The sequence below is a fragment of the Cucurbita pepo genome, chromosome 2 (genome assembly GCF_057944985.1).
Source record: "Cucurbita pepo subsp. pepo isolate OVF chromosome 2, ASM5794498v1, whole genome shotgun sequence".
Classification (NCBI taxonomy): domain Eukaryota; kingdom Viridiplantae; phylum Streptophyta; class Magnoliopsida; order Cucurbitales; family Cucurbitaceae; genus Cucurbita; species Cucurbita pepo.
The window spans coordinates 11,150,837-11,170,916 of NC_141799.1; the positions used below are offsets into that span (position 1 = coordinate 11,150,837).

The 20,080-nt window shown below is 36.4% G+C and overlaps 1 protein-coding gene across 1 annotated transcript; it reads right to left on the bottom strand.

The window, feature by feature from the left end:
- Positions 1-6,495: 6,495 nt before the first annotated feature.
- On the bottom strand, positions 6,496-7,591 carry LOC111789319 (ethylene-responsive transcription factor ERF021-like). The gene has a single exon (XM_023670045.2). The coding sequence runs from the start codon at positions 7,425-7,427 to the stop codon at positions 6,897-6,899; it is 531 nt and encodes a 176-aa protein (XP_023525813.2). The 5' UTR covers positions 7,428-7,591; the 3' UTR covers positions 6,496-6,896.
- Positions 7,592-20,080: the final 12,489 nt, after the last annotated feature.

The following is a 20,080-nucleotide window of genomic DNA, read 5'->3' on the forward strand; positions in this document are numbered from 1 at the left end:
ATTTCACGAGTCGTTGGTAAGTATAACTCAAAAGTTCGTTTTATCCCTGTAATTATAATTTACACCTTAAGTACTATTAATTCTCTATGAACAATTTGCTTACGATCCAACCAAAAATCACATAGAACCTATCAATAATTCAACATAACTAACGACAATTAAGGAAACTTGGATAGAAGAAATCACCTTAGGAAGCACTTTGAACTCGTTGTTGTGATGATTAGAGTGAAGAAGACGTTCCAAAATCAATTGTTGAACGTTGGAATCGCTCAATTCTCAACCATTTTGAATCTCAGCTCATGCACGTACAAGAATGATAAGTATATCTGTCCATTCTAACATACTTTTAGCAGATAGATAAACAATTTAAAAAGTTTTATATGATCTAAAAATAATAAACTTTAAGAGATTAAAATAGATATTTTGGCAATTAAAATATTAAAAGAATACTAAGGACTAAGATGCAATTTAGATTTTTCATTAACTTTATAATAAGATTTTTATTAATCCTAATGCGATTGGGCACTAAATTGGTGTGGGAATCACGATTTGGTGTGAGTCCCACATTGGTTAATTTAGTGGAAGATCACGAGTTTATAAGTGGGGAATACTATCTGTGTGGGTATGAGGATTTTTGGGGAAGCTTTATCAGAAAATAGCAATACCTTCAGAGGATGTGTAATTTTAACGCCCACATCTCGGATTGACCGGATTCAGCTTACTTTTACTTTTATTTAGCCCATAAAGCTCATTGGACTCGAGAATGCCTTAAGAATTGTCATTACATGAGGCTTTAAATTATGGACCACCACGTATATTTAAGAGTTAAAAATGTGACAACTTTAAAAATTAATTTCGCACGATTAGGGTTTACAAAATGGTACGAGTTTCAAGAAAATAACATTAGTGCGTATGATATATATGTAAAATAGAAATAGCAATAATGAGTATAAAAATATTCAATAAGCAATCTAAGTTCTTAGTGAGACTTCACATATTTGGGACTTCTTAAGCTAGGTAGTTATCGAGGGTCCTAATGTAGCCAATTCTATAATTTGAGTTCTTTTCTAGTACTATAGGCTCTTTAGGTCACCAATTAAGATTAGTTAGATTCTTAGGTGCATTTAGCTTCTCATTTTCTACTCTCCATGATTCATTTAATTATTATCCTCTTATGCATAAGTTAGAGTGCCTCCGTAAATCTTGGACTCTAGGGCGAGTCTAACAAGTATGGATGATTCACCACTCTCTATAGGTAACCTATCTGTTTCCTTATAACTCCTTACATACCTTTTACTTAGTGCTAACCAAAAGCTCCCTTCACGATGCCTACCAAGCGCCATGTTCCTATGTCATTCGAGGTGCTTAAGTAGTGCAAGGTGTCACGGTATGCTTGTCTGAGGTGTGTTGTTGGTAGTTGCATGTCAGATATCCTAGTCATACTTGTCTAGGACGTGTTGTCAATCGCTACATGCCCGTTCCAAGCCTCTTTTACTTGCTTTCATGTTAGATAAACCTTTACTATTACTGTTGTGTCAACAAGGATGTATGACCGGTCACCAAAATAAAGTCTACACCTGCTAGGGTTAAAATGCCCCAAAATATACTATAGGAAGATATGACTAATTGTCAATTTTTCCTACCAAAGTTATATGTTATCAAATTCGTTGTTGTTTAATCGTTTAAAAATATTTTCAACACATTTTCTCGCTCATGTTTTTTAAAACATTTATCTCAAACGTGACCCGAGACGCAAGCATATATCGATATTGTTCGCAAAGTCTAAATTTCACTCGATTGACATGTTCGCTAGGTTAGAACAAGTGTCGCACAATCACTGTCTTGCTGCAACAAGAGTGCGATTGTGATACAAGGCAAGCTCTCCATGAAGCACAACCAGAGTTCCCTCACTAGTAGGGGTGTACACCCAACCCGACCCAACCTGAATTATAAGGGTTCGGTTGGGTTTAAAAGGACTTCGGGTTTCGGTTGGGTTCATTTTTTGGAACCTGATCCAGTTCGGGTTGGGTTCGGTTCAAAATTCAAATTATTGGGACAACCCGACCCAACCCGAAAACCTTAAAAAAAGGCTCAAGCCCACGCAGCCCGCTCATGAGTCATGTTGTATGACCTTGCCACGTGGCCACATGCACTCTTTAGGGTGTAGACTTTCTCTCTCTCCTCTTCGATACACGAGATTCAATTGATAATTGTAATGATGATTATCTATCTCATTGTCTCTTTGCTTTTCATCTTCATCGTTTTCATCCACAGCGTTCGTCTTCTCTGTTGACGTAGTTCTCGTCTCATAGCGGACGTCAACGTCACCTGCCAGTCACCTCTTTATTTCTCTGTCAGACTCTCTTCTCAGCTCCCATTTCTCCACTCGACCTTGTTGACGTCGTTGCTGATTGTCTCTCCGCTCGGATTTCCACTCAATTTCTGTCAGACTTCTACGCTCTGTGTTTTTTATCGGACTTCTTCGCTTTGTGTTTCTCTTCGTCTCCTCTCTATGTTTCTCGTTAGACTTCTCCGCTCGACGATAGATTGTTTCTCCACTTCTTATCTCTTCTCAGTTTGGAACAACCCAAACCCAACTCGAAAATAGAAGGTTGAGTTGGGTTGGGTTGTGAAATTTTTTTTTGTTGTGTTGGATTACCAATCCAACAAACCCAAACTTTTTGGGTTGTTCAAAAAAAATCCCTCAACCCAACCTAACCGGGACTATGTATACCCCTACTCAATAGTACCCTCTAATGTGCCACATGCTTTAAGTAGATGACGTCACATTCTTATATAATAGCTAGACCCTCACCCATCAAGGTAAGTTCACAATGAAAAGTTGCACTCTAACTGTCTCTACGTAGTACTAACCGACTCATAACATCATAATGGACCCTAAACATGGCTAAAGGACCAAAGAAAGGTAAAACGTAAGGTAAGGTTCATAATTTAAGCATACAGTAACTCTAGGTCACAAAGAATCAAATCCAAATGTAATCAAGGCATAAACATGTTTTCCAACATCCCATCATGCTTCTAGGGGGACATTAACGAGTAATAATTCACATTCATCATGCACAATCAACCTGGTACATTCATCTACATTATGCCATAGTCCCACAACAAATCAATCAGAGTCGATATTAGTGTAGCGGAAACCATAATTCATGTTTACGATCTAAACTGGTAAGAAATCCATTTCTCTTAGACCTCCAATATCGTGTTTAAATTAGTTAAAGTTCATGCTTACAAACATTGTTGAATGTCTCGGGCCCGATTTAGGGAAAGAAATTTTTCTTAGCTGGTCGGGGAAACCCATTCAAGCGTCGAGATGGACATGGCTCCGCTGCGATAGAGGATGGCGGCGAATGAATCGAAAAGGTGCGAAGCAGTGAGACCGAGACATGAGTGGATATATATAGGAAGGAATCCAAATCCGCTGATTGAGAGGATATATTAAACTATAGGCGGTTCACCCCAACCCAACTAGCTCTGGCTCCAGTTCTTCCCTTTCTAGAGAAGGGGATAGAGGAAAGAAAAGGTTCTGGGGTGAAGGCTCTGTACCAGATCGCATGGGTCTTTGATAAACATGGGGTTCCCAGGAGGGAAAGGAAACCTACAGTAGACCACTATAGATATTTGGGGTCCTGACTGCTGATCTTCTGGAGTAGTCCTAGCCTGGGCAACATAATGGTTTCGCCGCCGAAAAGAAAGATGTTGTGCCGGGTGACTGGAATCCTCTGAGGTCAACTGAACAGGCTGACAATCGGCAGAAGATGCGAACTCAGTAATAAAGCTGCTTCAATTCCATTGCCGGAACCTGATTGAACTCCTATGAGTGTTTCTTTCAAAATAATTGAAATATTTACTTGGTCTATCTTAGAAAATTGGTTAATTAGTGCGCACGTGGTTCGTTTCCACGTGCGCACGTGGTCTATCATAGGTATCGATCCCTTATGCAATTTTTTAGAACTCTCCAAGACGAATCCAACAAGACAAGTTTAGCTCAATTTCGTGAAGAATCGAGTGAGATTTTGTTTGTTGAAGTTTCTGAAAAATCCGAAGTCCGTACCTTCAAACTCAAACATGATCTCCTCCATGCCTAATTGTTAACCTTCGAGGTCTTCTACAACAAACCTATGACACACCGAGGGTACGTCTATCCTTGACCCATTCGACTCTTGTTCAACTCTCGTGTGACTGTTTTTCACTCTAATTTTGATGTTAATCCTATTTTAAGTTGAATTCGAACTTACGAGAGAAATTTCAAAAGATTTGAAGCTCCTGACAAACGAAAAGGTCAGATCGAGAAGATATGCAATATCCAAATAAGTAGCCACACAAACTTTAGGTAAGTAATACTTTTAGAGATCGCTAGGACGTGCTAACATGCAAATATTCCTTAACTTAGTGGTTAGAAAATGTAAGTTAAGTATTTTGGAAGGGCGTTTTTGGATGAGTATATATTGTAGGTATGTTATGAAATAATTACCGTTATGCCCCTAAATTGAGATTTCCGAGAAGCATGTCGTGTTTATGTTTTATGCAAAGCTAGAAAGATAATATGCATAATTAGAATACAAGTTGTCGAGTACCAGTCCAATTGGTGAGTCTCCACTACCCATTGGTTAGTTGGTGAGTCTCTGCTACCCATTTCACTTTGAGACCCAAATTGTCGAGTACCAGTCCAATACCTATACTGTCGAACCACACATGAGGCCAATTAGAGTTGTGTGATCTAATAGTTCATTTGGATTACTCTATACTGTAGATCCATCCTATGGGGGGACGTGAATCACTCGGTAATCATTGAAACCGGCACGCATAGGGGGGGTCGCTCCCCCAATTTAAGGTGACTATATGGCCCTATGGGATGATCCACCAACTAACCTCCCATTGATGATGAGAAGGCTAGCGCACACCATACTATCTCTGCCATAGAGAGTTCTACGAGGTAGCACCTTGATCTAGGACACCGATTTCACATAGCACAGACAAAGTAAGCTACCTAAATTAAAGAACATAAAAATAGTTCACCGTAAAGAAGGGACTTGTCGTTTGGCAGATCCACGACGTCAAAAAAATGTGAACCACCTTCTCCATACCCAAGGTGAGTTCGTGAGCAGCTAAAGTACTATTCAGAACTTTTCGGCACCATAGATGCTCAAATAGCAATAGAGACTAGGCCTGAACTTCCTAGAGCCCAGAGTAAATCCCGTGGATACCTACTAGGATAAGGATGTGATGAGAGTCTACATGTAGGTTGCTTACTCAATATTTTTATACTTACCCCTCTCTTTTTCAAGTGTTTGCATGTTGTTGGTCAAGCTGGATGAGTGTTCAATAGTTGCAAAGTCACAGGGGGAGTCGTTTTGGAGCGTCATTTCATTTTTACATTTTGAGTCATATGTATTTTGACTTGTAGTTGTATATCGAGCCCATTTCCCATTCTCTAATAAATTTTAATATAGCACCGTCTTATAGTGAGATTTCATTTTGTATTTAATTCTCATGTTATTGTCTGTCTTTATTTCTTTTTTTTTAGGTTAACAATAATACAAAGGTATAGTTCAATTTACTTAACCTTAGATATGGTAAAAATTGTCATATCTATAACTCACTATTGACAATAAATTCGTAAATTACTTATGAAAACTTAATTGGTACAATTTTAATTTGTTGCAATTATATAAATGAAGTTATTGAAAAGAACACTATAAATACACAAAAATTTAAGGAGAAAACAAAACTAAGTGAAGGAAATTTTAATAAAAATTATGAAAGTTATATTGCTTATCTTTGTTTTACTTTAAAAGCTTTATTTGTTGCACATGCTTTAATTGTCTAAAAAAAAAATTAACTTGAAATTAGATGCGTTAAAAAAAAAAAATTATGACTCGAAAAACTCGATAACTTGATTAATTCAACTTAACTCATATGGTTACTATTGAGTGATAAACTTATTCGAGTCTAGTTAGATTTTCGATTTAAATAAATAAAAATTTTATGTACTGAGTTGGTTCCTAAATTTTCTTAAAATTAGATTGAGTTTACCTTTTCATAATTATTCTTTGGAATAATTTTTAACAATTTTAAAAATATTTTTTTAAAAATATGTATTAAAATCGAGCTAAAATCTTAATTCAAATAAATAAATAAATATTTTACAAAGTGCATTTTACTTTTATGAAAAATTAAAAAAAAAAAAATTGAATAAATGACTTATACAACTCAAACCCGCTAACCTAAAAAATTTATAATTAAGTTACTAAATAATAAAAATTGCTTGAGTTGAAAAAAATTTACAAATGCAACAATTTAAGTTAGGATTAAAAAAATATAGGAATATCCTTATGTGATAATGTCATGTGAATCACTAAAAAGATGTCTAAGTATATAGTTAACCCAATAACAAAAGTTTACTAAAGGAACTCGAGCAGACTACCGTGACACAAAAGATGTTCGTGGAGAGGGAGAGAGAGAATGTTGTGATAATAATAATAATGAAGTTCATTAGGATAAACATGATACAAATGTGATTGGACAATGCACACACCACACACTCATATTGCCTAACCACTAATATTCTAGTATTCTATTTACAAATGGAATTGATGGGCCCAATTAATCCCTCCAATTATGTCTCCCATTCAATTTCGAAAAAAAGGGGAAAATAAAAACCACCCTTTCCTTCATTTGACCCATTCCAAAGGGGTCTTAATTAATTAATCTTCTTAACTAACCCACCTTCCTTAATCTAATCTAATCTAATCTCATACTATACTTAGTTTAACACACAACCCAATTCATATTTTTCATGAAAACTATGTTGTCGTTTTTATATTCTTAATCTAAACAAAAAAATAAAAAAAAAATAGTGTTACCCAATAAGCCTAAGGATCCCACAGCGAATCATTCTGCATATTCTCCCACATTTCATCCTCATTTGAATACTCCTCCATCACCAAACTCTCCGACGACATTTGCATCCACATCTTCGGCGAATCCAACGGCGACTCGTTAATCGCCTGAATTTGGCTCGGCGACAACCGCACTGTAACCGGGGCCAATCCCAACCCACCCGTTCCACTTCTCTCAGGCACAACGGTCGGCATTGTTCGTAACCGCAACGCTCCCTCGTGAGCAGCAAGACGGATGTCATCAGAGGAAGAACCAAGAGGTAAGGGAAGAGAGTCGACAAGATTAGGGAAATTGAGACGTGCGTCGCGACCACGGAAATGGTAGGCAGCAACGTCGTAGGCTGCAGCTGCCATCTCCGGTGTCTCAAAGCTACCTAACCATATTCTCGTCTTCTTTCCCGGTTCGCGAATCTCGGAAACCCATTTGCCCCATTTACGCTTTCGAACTCCTCGGTAGATCGACGTTGCAGCGCCGTGTCTCCCCATCGAGCTCGGCTCTCCCATGCAACAGAAAAAAGAGACAAGATACAATGTAGTACAAAAGTTGTCGGTTTGTCTTGATGTTTTGTGTTATTTTGAGGATTGGGAAATGAAGTGAGGGAGGTAAAGAGTATATATAGAGAGAAACCAAGATGAGAATTTGGTTGAAACGTGGACACTTTCCATGACAAGCTCTAGAGTGAGCTTCCAAGTAGTTGCTTGAGCATGTTCATAAACTTTAAGATTCTTCCTAATTTTTTAATTTTTAAAATTTTTAAAATTTTTTAATTTTTAAAATTTTTTAAAATTAAAAAAAAAAAAAAAAAAAAAAAAAAAAGGATTTGAAGGGAAGAACAGAGGTTACTGTAAGGGACGCGTTTTTGCAATCAGGTGGCTAGAGTTTTGGAAATTTGTGAAAGGACCCCACAAACTTTTTCATATTACAATACTGGATATCTAATTTTGAAATGGGAAGATGAAGAAAGTAATCCACACGGCATGGACTCAGTGGTTGTGATTATACTATTGGTGACAGTGATGTCATCTTAGCAAACTATATAATACTTGCCCACAATGTTTTTGATGTATAAAGAAGAGTTTTGGTTTGATCGTGTGTAGAATGGAGTATACTACAAGTAGGATATTCTTTGCGTACTCAATTTTTACATTATCTAATTGGTTTTTTTCTTTTAATTTTTTTATTGATTCAATATTGAGAGATATCGTTAAGTAGTCTAATCATGATTTGAGTAGTTGCATATTAGTACCTCATTTTCTTGACGGATCCCTCCCAGAACCCATTTTATGTAAGATCTTCCACCAAACAGTAGTACATGATGAGTTGCCATTGCAGAACAACGCTCTCAACGTTAAGTAGATTCATTAGAAGAATCGTTGGTTGAATATGACATTTTGGCCCAGCGGTGTACGAACTAGCTGGTGAGCCCATACTCGCATGTATGGGTTGTGTGTAGAGTATATGATACACGTCCACGATTACCCGTTAGGATTATACTGTTGGGAAAATGAAATGAAACGAAACGAAACGATAGGTCCCAACATTTCATTGCATGTGATTGTTGCATAACCCCGATAGGGGGTCACTTACTAAGTATTCTAGAAATACTCAAGCCTCGTGCTACTTTACTTTTGCAGATAAGGGCAAGACACCCATGTGACGACGACGGCAGCAACGTACACCTCGGGACCATGGCACATGCATAGGATAGTTTGATTTTTTTGCCATTTCGTAGTCTAGGTTGAATTCGGTTTGCATCATTAGCATAGGTTAGTATAAGTTGAAATATTTTTGCATAATAAGCCATAGGGTAGAATAAAACATTCATTTGGTTTTTGTTTTTCCTCTGTTTTCAATAATGTTTTGTTCTTTTTACTTGTAATCATTTTTTTTTCTTTCATGAGGTAATAAAAGGGAGAGTAAGTGGCATTTAAGAATAGGGCCCATTTAATGTATATTCCCATTTCAAGGGGTAGTAGTGACCTTAAATTAAATAGGTAAAATATTAGGGTCGTTACATATGATGTGCACCATAACCGTGTATTATGATTTGAAATTATGAGACCTCATGCATGTTGTATGTCATGTGCACAGGATACTTCTCCAATATGATTCGTATGAACACATACACCATAATATGATATGCATTCTTTTTTTTTCTACTGGATTCTCGCAACGTAGCATGTGCTAGCCTATAGTTAGGTCTAGATGTACGTATACGAGCCCACTAATAAATTCATGTGTGCATGATTGGCTCCTATATATGGATGAAGATGTCACTTAAGGAGGCAATATAAATAAAGTTAGGATAGTTAAAATTTCTACATTTAAGCTGTAGCCTCGAGTTAGTATAGGACAACTACATTTCTTTTTAAAGCTTGATATGAAAAGTTATTTCGTTATTTTCATTTACGCTATTCTTATGATGTTATCTTTAAATTTAAAATGAATATATGAATGTTTATGTTCTATGTCAACATTTAAATTTAATTATTTAAAATGATTTTTTTTGCCGATGTTATCATGACATGCATTTAGTGGCGACCTTATTTTTTTTTAAAAAAAAAGTAGGGTCGTTACAAGTAGTTTCTCGTCTTGCATGTTATTATTTGGCTTACGTTTTAAATCTTAATGCTTTGTTTTTTTTTTTTTCTTTTTAATTCAATCTATATTATTTAAAGAGTATCAACTAGATCTTCAAATGTAATGTCCGAGCTCAGTACCTACGTCAATTTCTTTAACTTTTCTTTACGTACCCAACTTTTGAGATTTTATAGATGAATTTAAAGGCTAATTTTCAAAAAAGGAAAAAAAAGCTTGAGATTTTAGTCTCAATGTTCCCTTAGATTTGCAAGATATATTGGACGTCTCAAGAGTGATTCCTCACGAGTTACAATATAGTTGATTTAAAATTATGAGAAAAATACCATGAGGAAGATGGACTAAAACTTTGACTTAGAAATTAAGTTGATTTGAGTTATGTACAAGAAGATATAAAAATGCAAAGAAATTAGTGTGAATATGAAAAAGGAAGAATTCTCATCGAAATCTAGGTAATTCGCATCGGCCGAAGGAGATCGAGGGATGCATGTCAAACCACATGGGCAAGGAAGACGTCCATAACGCCAACAACATGTGTTGCAAACTAGGAGGAATAGCTTGTCAGCTTACCAATGGAAACACGTATCGCTAGCGAATCAGATCATCCGACCCGCACCACGACCCAAAAATGTGACTCGCATCTGTTTGACCGACTTGACCTGGCTCCCTTGACCCACAACGGTAGAACACCATTGTGCACGTGGTATCCTCTTGTAGCGTGTGAGCGCACGTGGGGAAGCGCATGAATGGCCCTTTTTCCTCCGTCTTTTTTTTTTTTTTTTTTTTTTTTTTTGTCGTTGTCGTCTTGATTTCAATCCTAACTTATATTTATCTGAATTAGGACGCTATAGAGAATTTATAAAATTTCTGGTCACTTGTTTGGGTATGCAACAATCAAGTAAGTAACCACATAGATTCTAGGAAGTAATATTTGTATGTATGATTGGATAAGCATGAGAATAGTCAATCTTTTTACTAGCATAACTGTATTACTCCTCGCATGATGAGATGGACTTTTTTCTACTACTTGTACGTAATCGTGCTAATACTGAGGATGAAAAATTGTATATCTGCGCTTGGGTGCTTGATAGATGTTATCACCTCGTAGAGCATATGTGACTGTATGTATAATTTATTGTACAATAACTCTAGGTGATTGAATGTGTGATTCTCCCTGTAGTAAAACAAAACTAGGGTGTGAACATCAGTTTGGCTAGACAATGACCTAGGTTGAAACGCCTCCAGTAGTCCGAGTGCATTATAATCATGAGAGTCTATTAGAGGCTGTAGCCCTTAGTGCTCCCAAACGAACCAGACTCGAAGAGTCGAAACCAAGAAACCTAGTGTCATGTTTGTGGACCTAGAAAACCATCGCAACAACCCGGGTAGACAAAGATAGCCGCCTAGGCCGAGAGCAGCCGATATAATGTTTGTGGAGCTTCCACTTCCCTTTCCACTATGGTACAGTATCGTTGAGCTAGACTCGAAGTTGATTAGGGACATGTGACTTGATAATTTACTCAGATTATCCTACACGGTGGATCCGTATAGGGAGCTGACACTGGTCATACGAGTAATCAGTAGAGCTAACACGTATAGAGGGGTTGCTCCCCCCAACTTTTGACGACTACATGGTATGTAGGATGAGTTACTAGTAAACCTCTCATGGATTACCAACAAGTTAACACTCACCATGTTGACCCCACCTAATAAAGATAGTTCTTGAAGTACGGATAATGATTAAAACTAGCTACCCAAATCTATGAACCGTGTGAGCCCTCCACCTAAAGCCTAACGTAAAGCCGTGATCACCTATTAGATCAATAATGCGATGATAGCCTACAAGTATGTTATTTACTGAGTATATTTAAATACACAACCGTTTCTACCTTTTCTTTTTCAGGTGCATGATCTCAGTAGCTATAGAGGGGTGTCGACATGGGGCGTCTATACTTTCCTCATATTTTTGTAGTGTGACATATCATACATCTCGTTCTCTTTGCAAATTGTCACTTTTTTTTTATCCGATAAATCTTTAAAAATCTATGATATGTAAAAATTCAAAAAGAGGAAAAGAGAATTGGAAAAGAGAATTTTACCTAAAACTTAAAAAAACATAAAGGACAATCTGATGGAAAGGAAAGCAATCTTTGTGTCCTTGGTAGCTTTTGTAAAAGCATGTGGGTGATGCCATCTCGCCGCCCTTCACATCCCATTGGCTTAATCCCAATACTTAGAGAATTAATGTCAAAGCTTTTAAATATTCAATCATCTAACACCAAATGTGAACACTTTTTTATTTCTCATCTTTATTTACAAACTTCATTATCTTGGCCTTGAGAATTAGATTATCCACTCATTTCAGCTTATTCTTCAATTTTGTTGTGATTAACATTTTAATACAAGGATGACTCCAAAGTTGGTATTGTTTAAATAATGATTTTTTTTCCCCAAAAACTATGGTAGTTGATACCGACCGATATAGAATTAATGTATCGTATGATTTTATTCTTTTCTATTTATATAATGATTTTGACTTGTGGATATTTGTACCAGAATTCCTACTCGTAAATTTATTTTGCTTTTAAATAGTTTGATATAAAATAATCAAACTTTGAAAACTTGACCTAAAAGAGTAGGGTTTTTTAGCTTCTAGTATATTATTGTGAAAAAAGATAAAAGAGCATTGAGAGAGCTAGACAGGACGCACTGAACAAATACTCAGGGACAACGCTTCTGCGATCACGCAGCTCCCAAACTCTCCCCAAATTCTAAGAGTTAGCGAACACCAACAAAAGAAATGTAGAACGAGGTGAGTATAAAAATACTCAGTAGAAAGCCTACATGTAGGCCAAAAATTTTGAGCTTCATGATTGGCCACGTTAGGAGATAGATTTATCTTGTTGCATCCAATCCCTAATAAGTTATCATGAGCTTTTCTCTAGACTCGAGGAAGTTCAAGTCTAAGTTCTATAGATATTTGAGCTTAAGGGGAGACCTCGAAGTTTCGAGCGGTTCTTTTATCCATAACAAACCCTCTCTAGGTCTGGAGGATATTCTCTGATTTCTAGCACCGTGGATATACTCGACAACTTATCTTAGCTCGAAGGGAAGTATCTTTACTGCACTTTTGACCTAGTTAGCTTGCTACACCACAACAATGAATGACGGGTATCCCAAGGCCACAATCTCATAAAATCTGATATCACACCTATTGGTCTAAACATCAACCGTGGAAGGTTAACAAATAAACTCTTCTACATGGCCACGAGTCATCTTGATCCTAGGGAAATGACCTTATGTGCTTGCCAGCTACTAAAATACCTATGTGGTCTCGTACCCCCCTATCAGGATGGGCTTACATCACAAATGCCTTGTTCATGAGAACTTGACACCTGGTTGCCTCAACGCGATACACTATCCGACCTAGGTCTAACTCAAACATACTGCTTTTGTACTCCTAGCGCTTGGCCAAAAACATAAAGCGTGCATTCGAGTCTCGAGTCGTAACCTAGGAGGATTTGACATGTCCTCTGTGTGACACATAGTAGTACTAGATTGCCACTTTGGCTCATAAGGCGTGCATTCGAGTCTCGGGACGTAACCTACCTTTGAATTTTCTAAGGCTAACATGCGTCCTCCTTCCCCTGATGCAATCCAACAAAATTAATTTTATTTAATTACACAAACTAGGAAAGAATTAAACTTCTTCAAAATTGGTTAAAAAACTAGAAAACTTATCATTCTTGAAGTTCGTCGAAACTCTCTTCCGATCAATTTATGGTCTAGTTTCTTCAGAAAAGTTGTGCAAAATTGCCTCCTAAATCATTTTAGACTAATTTCAAAACCTAAAACTCAAGGATAATCTCGGATCTAAAGGAAAAATCGAGTCTAAAATCTTGAAACCTTTACCTCTCGTTTTTCCTCATTTCTTAACAGATTTAGACAATTCAAAAATCCAAATTGAATATCCTCAAGGCTCTGAGCATCTTTCGTGAATGAACTTTGATCGTAAAACGTCTACAAGTAGCTGGATCAAAGCCATCCGACAATTACTTTGTTCCCAAACTTTTTTTTTTTTTTTTTGCTCTCCTGTCTTTTTTTTCCCCCCTTTTCTTCTTCAATAACCCTTAAGTAACTCACATACAAGTACCTAAGAAAAAAAGGGCAAAAATAACCAAAATGCCCCTCTTTTTTTTTAGGTTGACTTTGACTTTTTCTTTTAATTTTGCCAATTTTATTTTATATTTTTTCTTCCTTCCGCCACAACTTTAAGTTTGATCTCTAAAGTCTTCAATAAAATCTCATAAATCAAAATTTTAAAAGAAATAAAATGAACTTGTCGGGTCTTGAATGTTGTGTTGTCACGTATCCTTCATTGCTTTTTACTTGGTTCACTAACCTCTGTCTAAGAAGGGACCAGTCTCTCAAACTTATTGGAACTTCTGTTTGGTATACACAACAAATAGTCTAACACATATGTCAAAATCTAATAATACAAATTCAAACATATATTATGTTTAAATATGTTTTAATATCATATTATTAAAATATGAAAGCGTGTGTAAGATTTGTATTAAAATTTAGAAGATAAAGGGGAGGGGAAAAGAGAAAGGTTGTATGGCCCATATGTAACCGACTATGTATGTTAGGAATAGTTGAAAGGGACTTAGAAATTGGGAGAGAGAATAGTTGAAAGGGACAACAAATATATTTTCTTTGCCTTTCATTATCCCTCGCAAGAAATTAAATAAATAAATAATAAAAAAAGGTCAAACAAAAAGTGAACCCACACATATATTGCCTACCTACCTTTCTACAAATTTTTACCTTCTCTCTTTTACCTTTTTACCTTTTTACTCCTTCCTAACTCCATTTCAACCTTACAATTATTTTGAAACAATATTCCTCTTCAGTTTTCTTTCTCCTAAGTTCATCTTCATCCCGTGTGTGCGTTGTTGAGCCATCCTGCACACATTCGATGAAGATGAACTCAAGAATGGGAGAGAGAAAACTCAAGGAGGAATACCTAACAACTAGTATTGTTAGGATCGCTCTACTCAATCAACGCACACACTTGATCAAGATGAACACAAAAAAAAAAAAAAAAAAAAAAAAAAAAAAAAAAAAAAATAGGGGGAGAAAACTCAAAGGAGGAATATTGGCCAAAGGTTTTATTGATGACTACAACAAGAGACAATCTAGAGAATGAAGAAAAGAGACAATATAGTTCATGGTAGGATCTATATTTTTGTAAACTGTTTCTTAGAAATCGAAAAAATCGATCTATAAGTCGTCCTAAGGTTTAACCCATAAATAGATTTATTAAATTGGTGTTTCATATGCTTTCAAAATATATTTGATAAATAATAATTACAAAACACTATTTTTGTACCAAAACACAAAGGAATAAGTTACATTTTTAATCTTAAACTTATGTTATATGATATAATATTTTACTTTAAAGATACGGTTTATTAGACAAATTGTAACAACCTAGATTTATGCTAATCTGAGGTCGCTATCATCATCATAACCTATGCTCTTATGTGAAATTAAACATTTAAATTATCATTGTGAAACATAAAGACCATGTTAAAACACGGTTATGGTCTTACATATTCGAAAATATATTCAAAACGAGATAAAAACAATAACAAATAAATAAAGTAAAACATTAAATGCAAGACACCCTATACTAACCTAAGTCTAAAAAGTTAAAATACTATTAGTCTATGCACGTGTCATGGTCTTTGATTGCAATATCTGTTAAAATATCACCACTAGCCCAATAGTGTTAAGTCCAACCATTGCATGAGTAATTATATTTATGTTAAGATATGATTTAGCTATTTTAGAATGAATTTAGGAAAATGATTTAAGGATTTTAAAGATAAATTTAGGAAAATGATTTAGGTATTTTAAGAAAAACGTTGAGAAATTTTAGGAATAGACGGGCTACTATCTAGTATAAATACAACTTAGTTCATCATTGACGCAATATCTACCACTCAAAAGTGTGCATAGATATGAAAATATTATTACTCAACGAGAGAATACCGATTTAAGAATTAGAAAAAGAATTGGGATCGAATGTTAAATCTTCATTGATATTCACAACCTTTAAATAGGATACAAGATACTAAATAATATCTACAAAGAAAATATAAACTAACTAAATCCTGATAATAAAATAAAATATACTATTATTCAAATTCAACTGATTACGATATCTAAGATATATTTCCTAACTAATATATTCTGGAAGATTACGAATATCATATATTCCATAACTAATTCAAACTAAAATAACTTGCACTAAATTGTGACAGCCTCCCTTAGTGCAAGCTTATTTCTCAATAACTCCGAGAGCCTTTACGAAAAACTTCAAATTTCACTTTGGTAAGTGTCTTAGTCAATATGTCTGCAACTTGCTCATTAGTATGTATTTCCTGCAATTCAACATCCTGCGTTAACACTTTCTCTCGAACAAAATAATCTACGAAGAATTTCTTCCAGCTAGGCTTGCTTATGGACTTCTTAGGCATGCCACCACCTGAATAAGACATTGACAGATCATGTTGAATGATTTCCTTCTTAATAAGTTCCACATCACAGCGATTCAATCGGGTAATCTTCTGAAAAGATCTAATTTTGAGAGCATTTGACAGTTCCGGTCTCAAAACAGACTTCTCTCCAATGGTCTTAAACTGTGAGGCTTCAACAACTATAAAAGCTCCTTCACCATTTGAGTCCACGTAAAGTCCACCCAAAATATTTGCAGGAGCTTTATATCCTTGGTCAAGGTCCAAGGCATCCTTACTATGATCACCAAGGGCATGCTTTAGCTTCTGAGCAAGGGACTCATCTTCTTCAGCTACCCAACCATCATGCTCATCATAAGCACTGTCACCGTTGTCACTAGATGCATAGTCCTGACTTAAGAGGGTATCAAATGGATCATCTAAAAGCTGTCGAGTTCGTGGCTTATCAACATTATCTTCCACATGGTCAACATCATCCTCCACATGGTCAACATCTGCATCCTCAAAAATGTCGTCGCCAAAAGATTTGTTATTAACAATATTCTGGCTTCCTGTCGCCTTCTCAAAATCCTTAGCCACACTAAACTTATTATCCATTGAACCATCCTCCCCTTCTTCACATAAATTTACCTGAACTACGAAATCTTCCTCCAAGTCCTCAACATCAGATCCAAATCGTGATAAATCATCATCATCAAGCAGTGCAGCTATTTCTGGGTCAGACTGGGGCGGAGCATCAGTAGCCGAATCCTGCGAATTGGTAGTTTGATCCAAATTCTCCAAGATGAGAAAATCGTCAGTCTCAGAGGGGAGGTAAAGACCGTCAAGATCGTCAAACGTTAGCTCGACAACTTCATTTTCGTCGAATCTCAAATCCAAGGCCGTGGAGTAAACAGAAGGGTCATCAGGGGCAATAGAATTGAAATCGGAGAAAAAGAGAGAGTCCAGATGCGAAATTTGGAGAGAATCAAACTCAGAAGCGTAAGTAGTGGAATTAGAATTTTGATCACCTGTAGAGACGTCATCTTGATATACGGCTGAAGTCACGTTTGTTGGCTGGTCAAGAACCTCAGTGGTTAAGCAATATTCCCAAATTGGATCTGGAGAACTTTTATTTTCATGTACCGCATTTGCTTCTGATTCCTGCATCTTGACTCGGCAATTTGGTTTAATATGGCCTGGCTTTCCGCAATGATCACACACCACTTTCGCCTGACAATCTTGTTTAAAGTGGCCTGGTTTTCCACACCTGTAACAAGCTTTAAATGACTTCTTTGACCACTCCTCACTTCTTAATTGATTCCCATTGCTAGATGAAGGCTTTGAATGAAAATTATGTCTCCTTTGATCTTTGACATACAACACATCTTCTGACTTTCGGGAAAATTCGTTGCTGCTAGTCATTTGCTTAATCAATGCTTCCTGATTGGAAAGAAGATTCTCCAGTTCAATAACTGTAGGCTGATTTGCCCACCCTTGTATTGAGGAAACAAATGGCATAAACTCTTTTCGTAATCCACGAATAAGACAACGCCGTAATCGAGCCTCACTCACTGGCTCCTCAGCATCTAATTCTAAAATTTCAGAACACAGATTTTTCACTTTCAAAAAATATTCTTCAACAGAAAAATTACCTTGAGTTACCATAGCTAGTTCATTCTCTAGAAATTGCAGTCGAGCGGTATTTTTCTTAGTGAACAACTTTTGAAGTGTATCCCATACTTGCTTTGGTGACTTTAAATCACGAACATGATCAATATACTCCTTGCTAATCAAAGTCCGCAAAGTAAACAAGGCTTTTCCGCATTTGATCTTCCATTGTTGGCGTAATTTTGCATTCTGTGGAGTATCGGCTGGAATTTCTGTGTCATCACCTTCAATTAAATCCCACAGATCTTGCCCTTGTAGATAAGCTTCCATGCATAACTTCCAATAACTATAGTTATTGCCAACGAGCTTCTCCATAGCTACACCCATAGAAGCACTCCCACTATTCATCTCGTTGAGTAATAATATCAAATCGTACCAACTTGGCTCTGATACCAACTGAAGCAATATCTACCACTCAAAAGTGTGCATAGATATGAAAATATTATTACTCAACGAAAGAATACCGATTTAAGAATTAGAAAAAGAATTGGGATCGAATGTTAAATCTTCATTGATATTCACAACCTTTAAATAGGATACAAGATACTAAATAATATCTACAAAGAAAATATAAACTAACTAAATCCTGATAATAAAATAAAATATACTATTATTCAAATTCAACTGATTACGATATCTAAGATATATTTCCTAACTAATATATTATGGAAGATTACGAATATCATATATTCCATAACTAATTCAAACTAAAATAAGTTGCACTAAATTGTGACAATCATCCCAAGAAATCTCAAGCAATACAAGGATGGCTCACTCAACCATCACTTGTAGAGTTCGAAAATTTGTTAGCCAGCCAAGAAGCCATGGCTAAACAAATGGGAGGCATACATTGAAGAGTAATGAAGAAGCACTCTACACAAGTGAAAGTCGGAGCAATAATAGGCCGTCTACCAAACGTGAATACAATGGTGACAAAAGAAGAAGTCACCAAGGAACTGTACAACCAGGGAGAGCTTGTCAGAAAACACTCATACAACTAAGAGAAAAACCAACTTACTCATTGTATTCAACTTGTTACACAGTACATATACAGACAGAATAGCCACACATTAATAACTGCTAATAACTTTCCTTAACCGCTAATAACTTCCCTTAGCAACTTTCCTTAACTGCTAAACTTACGTTAACTGCTAAATTTCCCTTAACTGACATAATCTGAAATACAAACAGTAAATACAAATGAATTACAGTTAATACAAGATTAAATAAACTAACAAATCATCCCCTTAATCTTGTATTTTGATCTTCACATTCTTATATTCTTCAAACCAATTCTTTCAGTAAACGTCCTAGCCATATTCCTTGACAAGCAGCTGACGTCGCCGCAATATACTCTGCTTCACAGGATGAAAGTGTCACCATCTTTGTTTCTTTGAAGTCCATGTAATTGGATTCCCATGCAACTGTTTCTTTCTACTTACTTTGCCTTCACATAATGACATCCACTATCAATAGTTCCTTTCACCAGATTAATTACTTGTTCAACGCTGCTGCTGCCGCCATTATCGTCGCCTTCTTCTCTGTCTTCGTTTCAATGGGCAACTGCTTTTCATCGACAGTTTTAATTACCTGTTCTACTTGTCCGGCCAACGGCTTTTCCTCAACAGGTTTAGTTCCCTGTACTACTTCAATTGCACTTCCAGGAACAATGACCTCCTTCTCCTTCTCTACTTTCGTTTCTCCGGCGACCTATTTTCCAATAGCATCGCATTGTTTCCGTCTTCTTTCTCCTTCTTCTCACCGTCACAGGTGACCTCCTTCTTTTTTATCTCCTCTGCTTTCGCTACCTTTGTTGCCACATTCTGGGCCTTTGCCACAATGCCATCGCTCTTCTCCTCGGATTCAAACTTCACAGCGCCAACGATTTTCTCGCCATCGCTCTTCTTCTCTTCTCGCTTCTCTGTTTTTTTTCTCCGATTCAATCTTCACAGAGCCATCGATTTTCTCCTCATCGATCATCTTCTCTGTTTTTTTCACAAACGCAGCCTTCACATCTCCACGTTCTTTTATCTCTACAAGTGATCCATCTCCGAACTTCACCGTGCCGGTCACTGACTCGTTCAATTCCAAGAACCAACTTTGACAACCAGTCATATGATTGTTGTCTCCCGTATCTAGGAACCAAGTGTTGTTTTTCTTCTCAATTTCTTCCGGGACAACCTTCTCTTCATAAAAAGCCATCTCCGTCAACTCTGGTGAACCGAGAGTTCGGACTTCACAAACTTGTGCTGTAAGTAAGGCTGGCTCATCCTCATCACTTTGCGTCTCAGCCCATTGCTTCGATCTACAGTCGGATGCATAATGGCCAATCTTTTGACAATTATAACACTTCACCTTCCGAC

What these genes read in the sequence shown, in the direction of transcription:
- LOC111789319 (XM_023670045.2), bottom strand. Translation starts at nt 7,427, where the DNA reads ATGGGAGAGCCGAGCTCGATGGGGAGACACGGCGCTGCAACGTCGATC.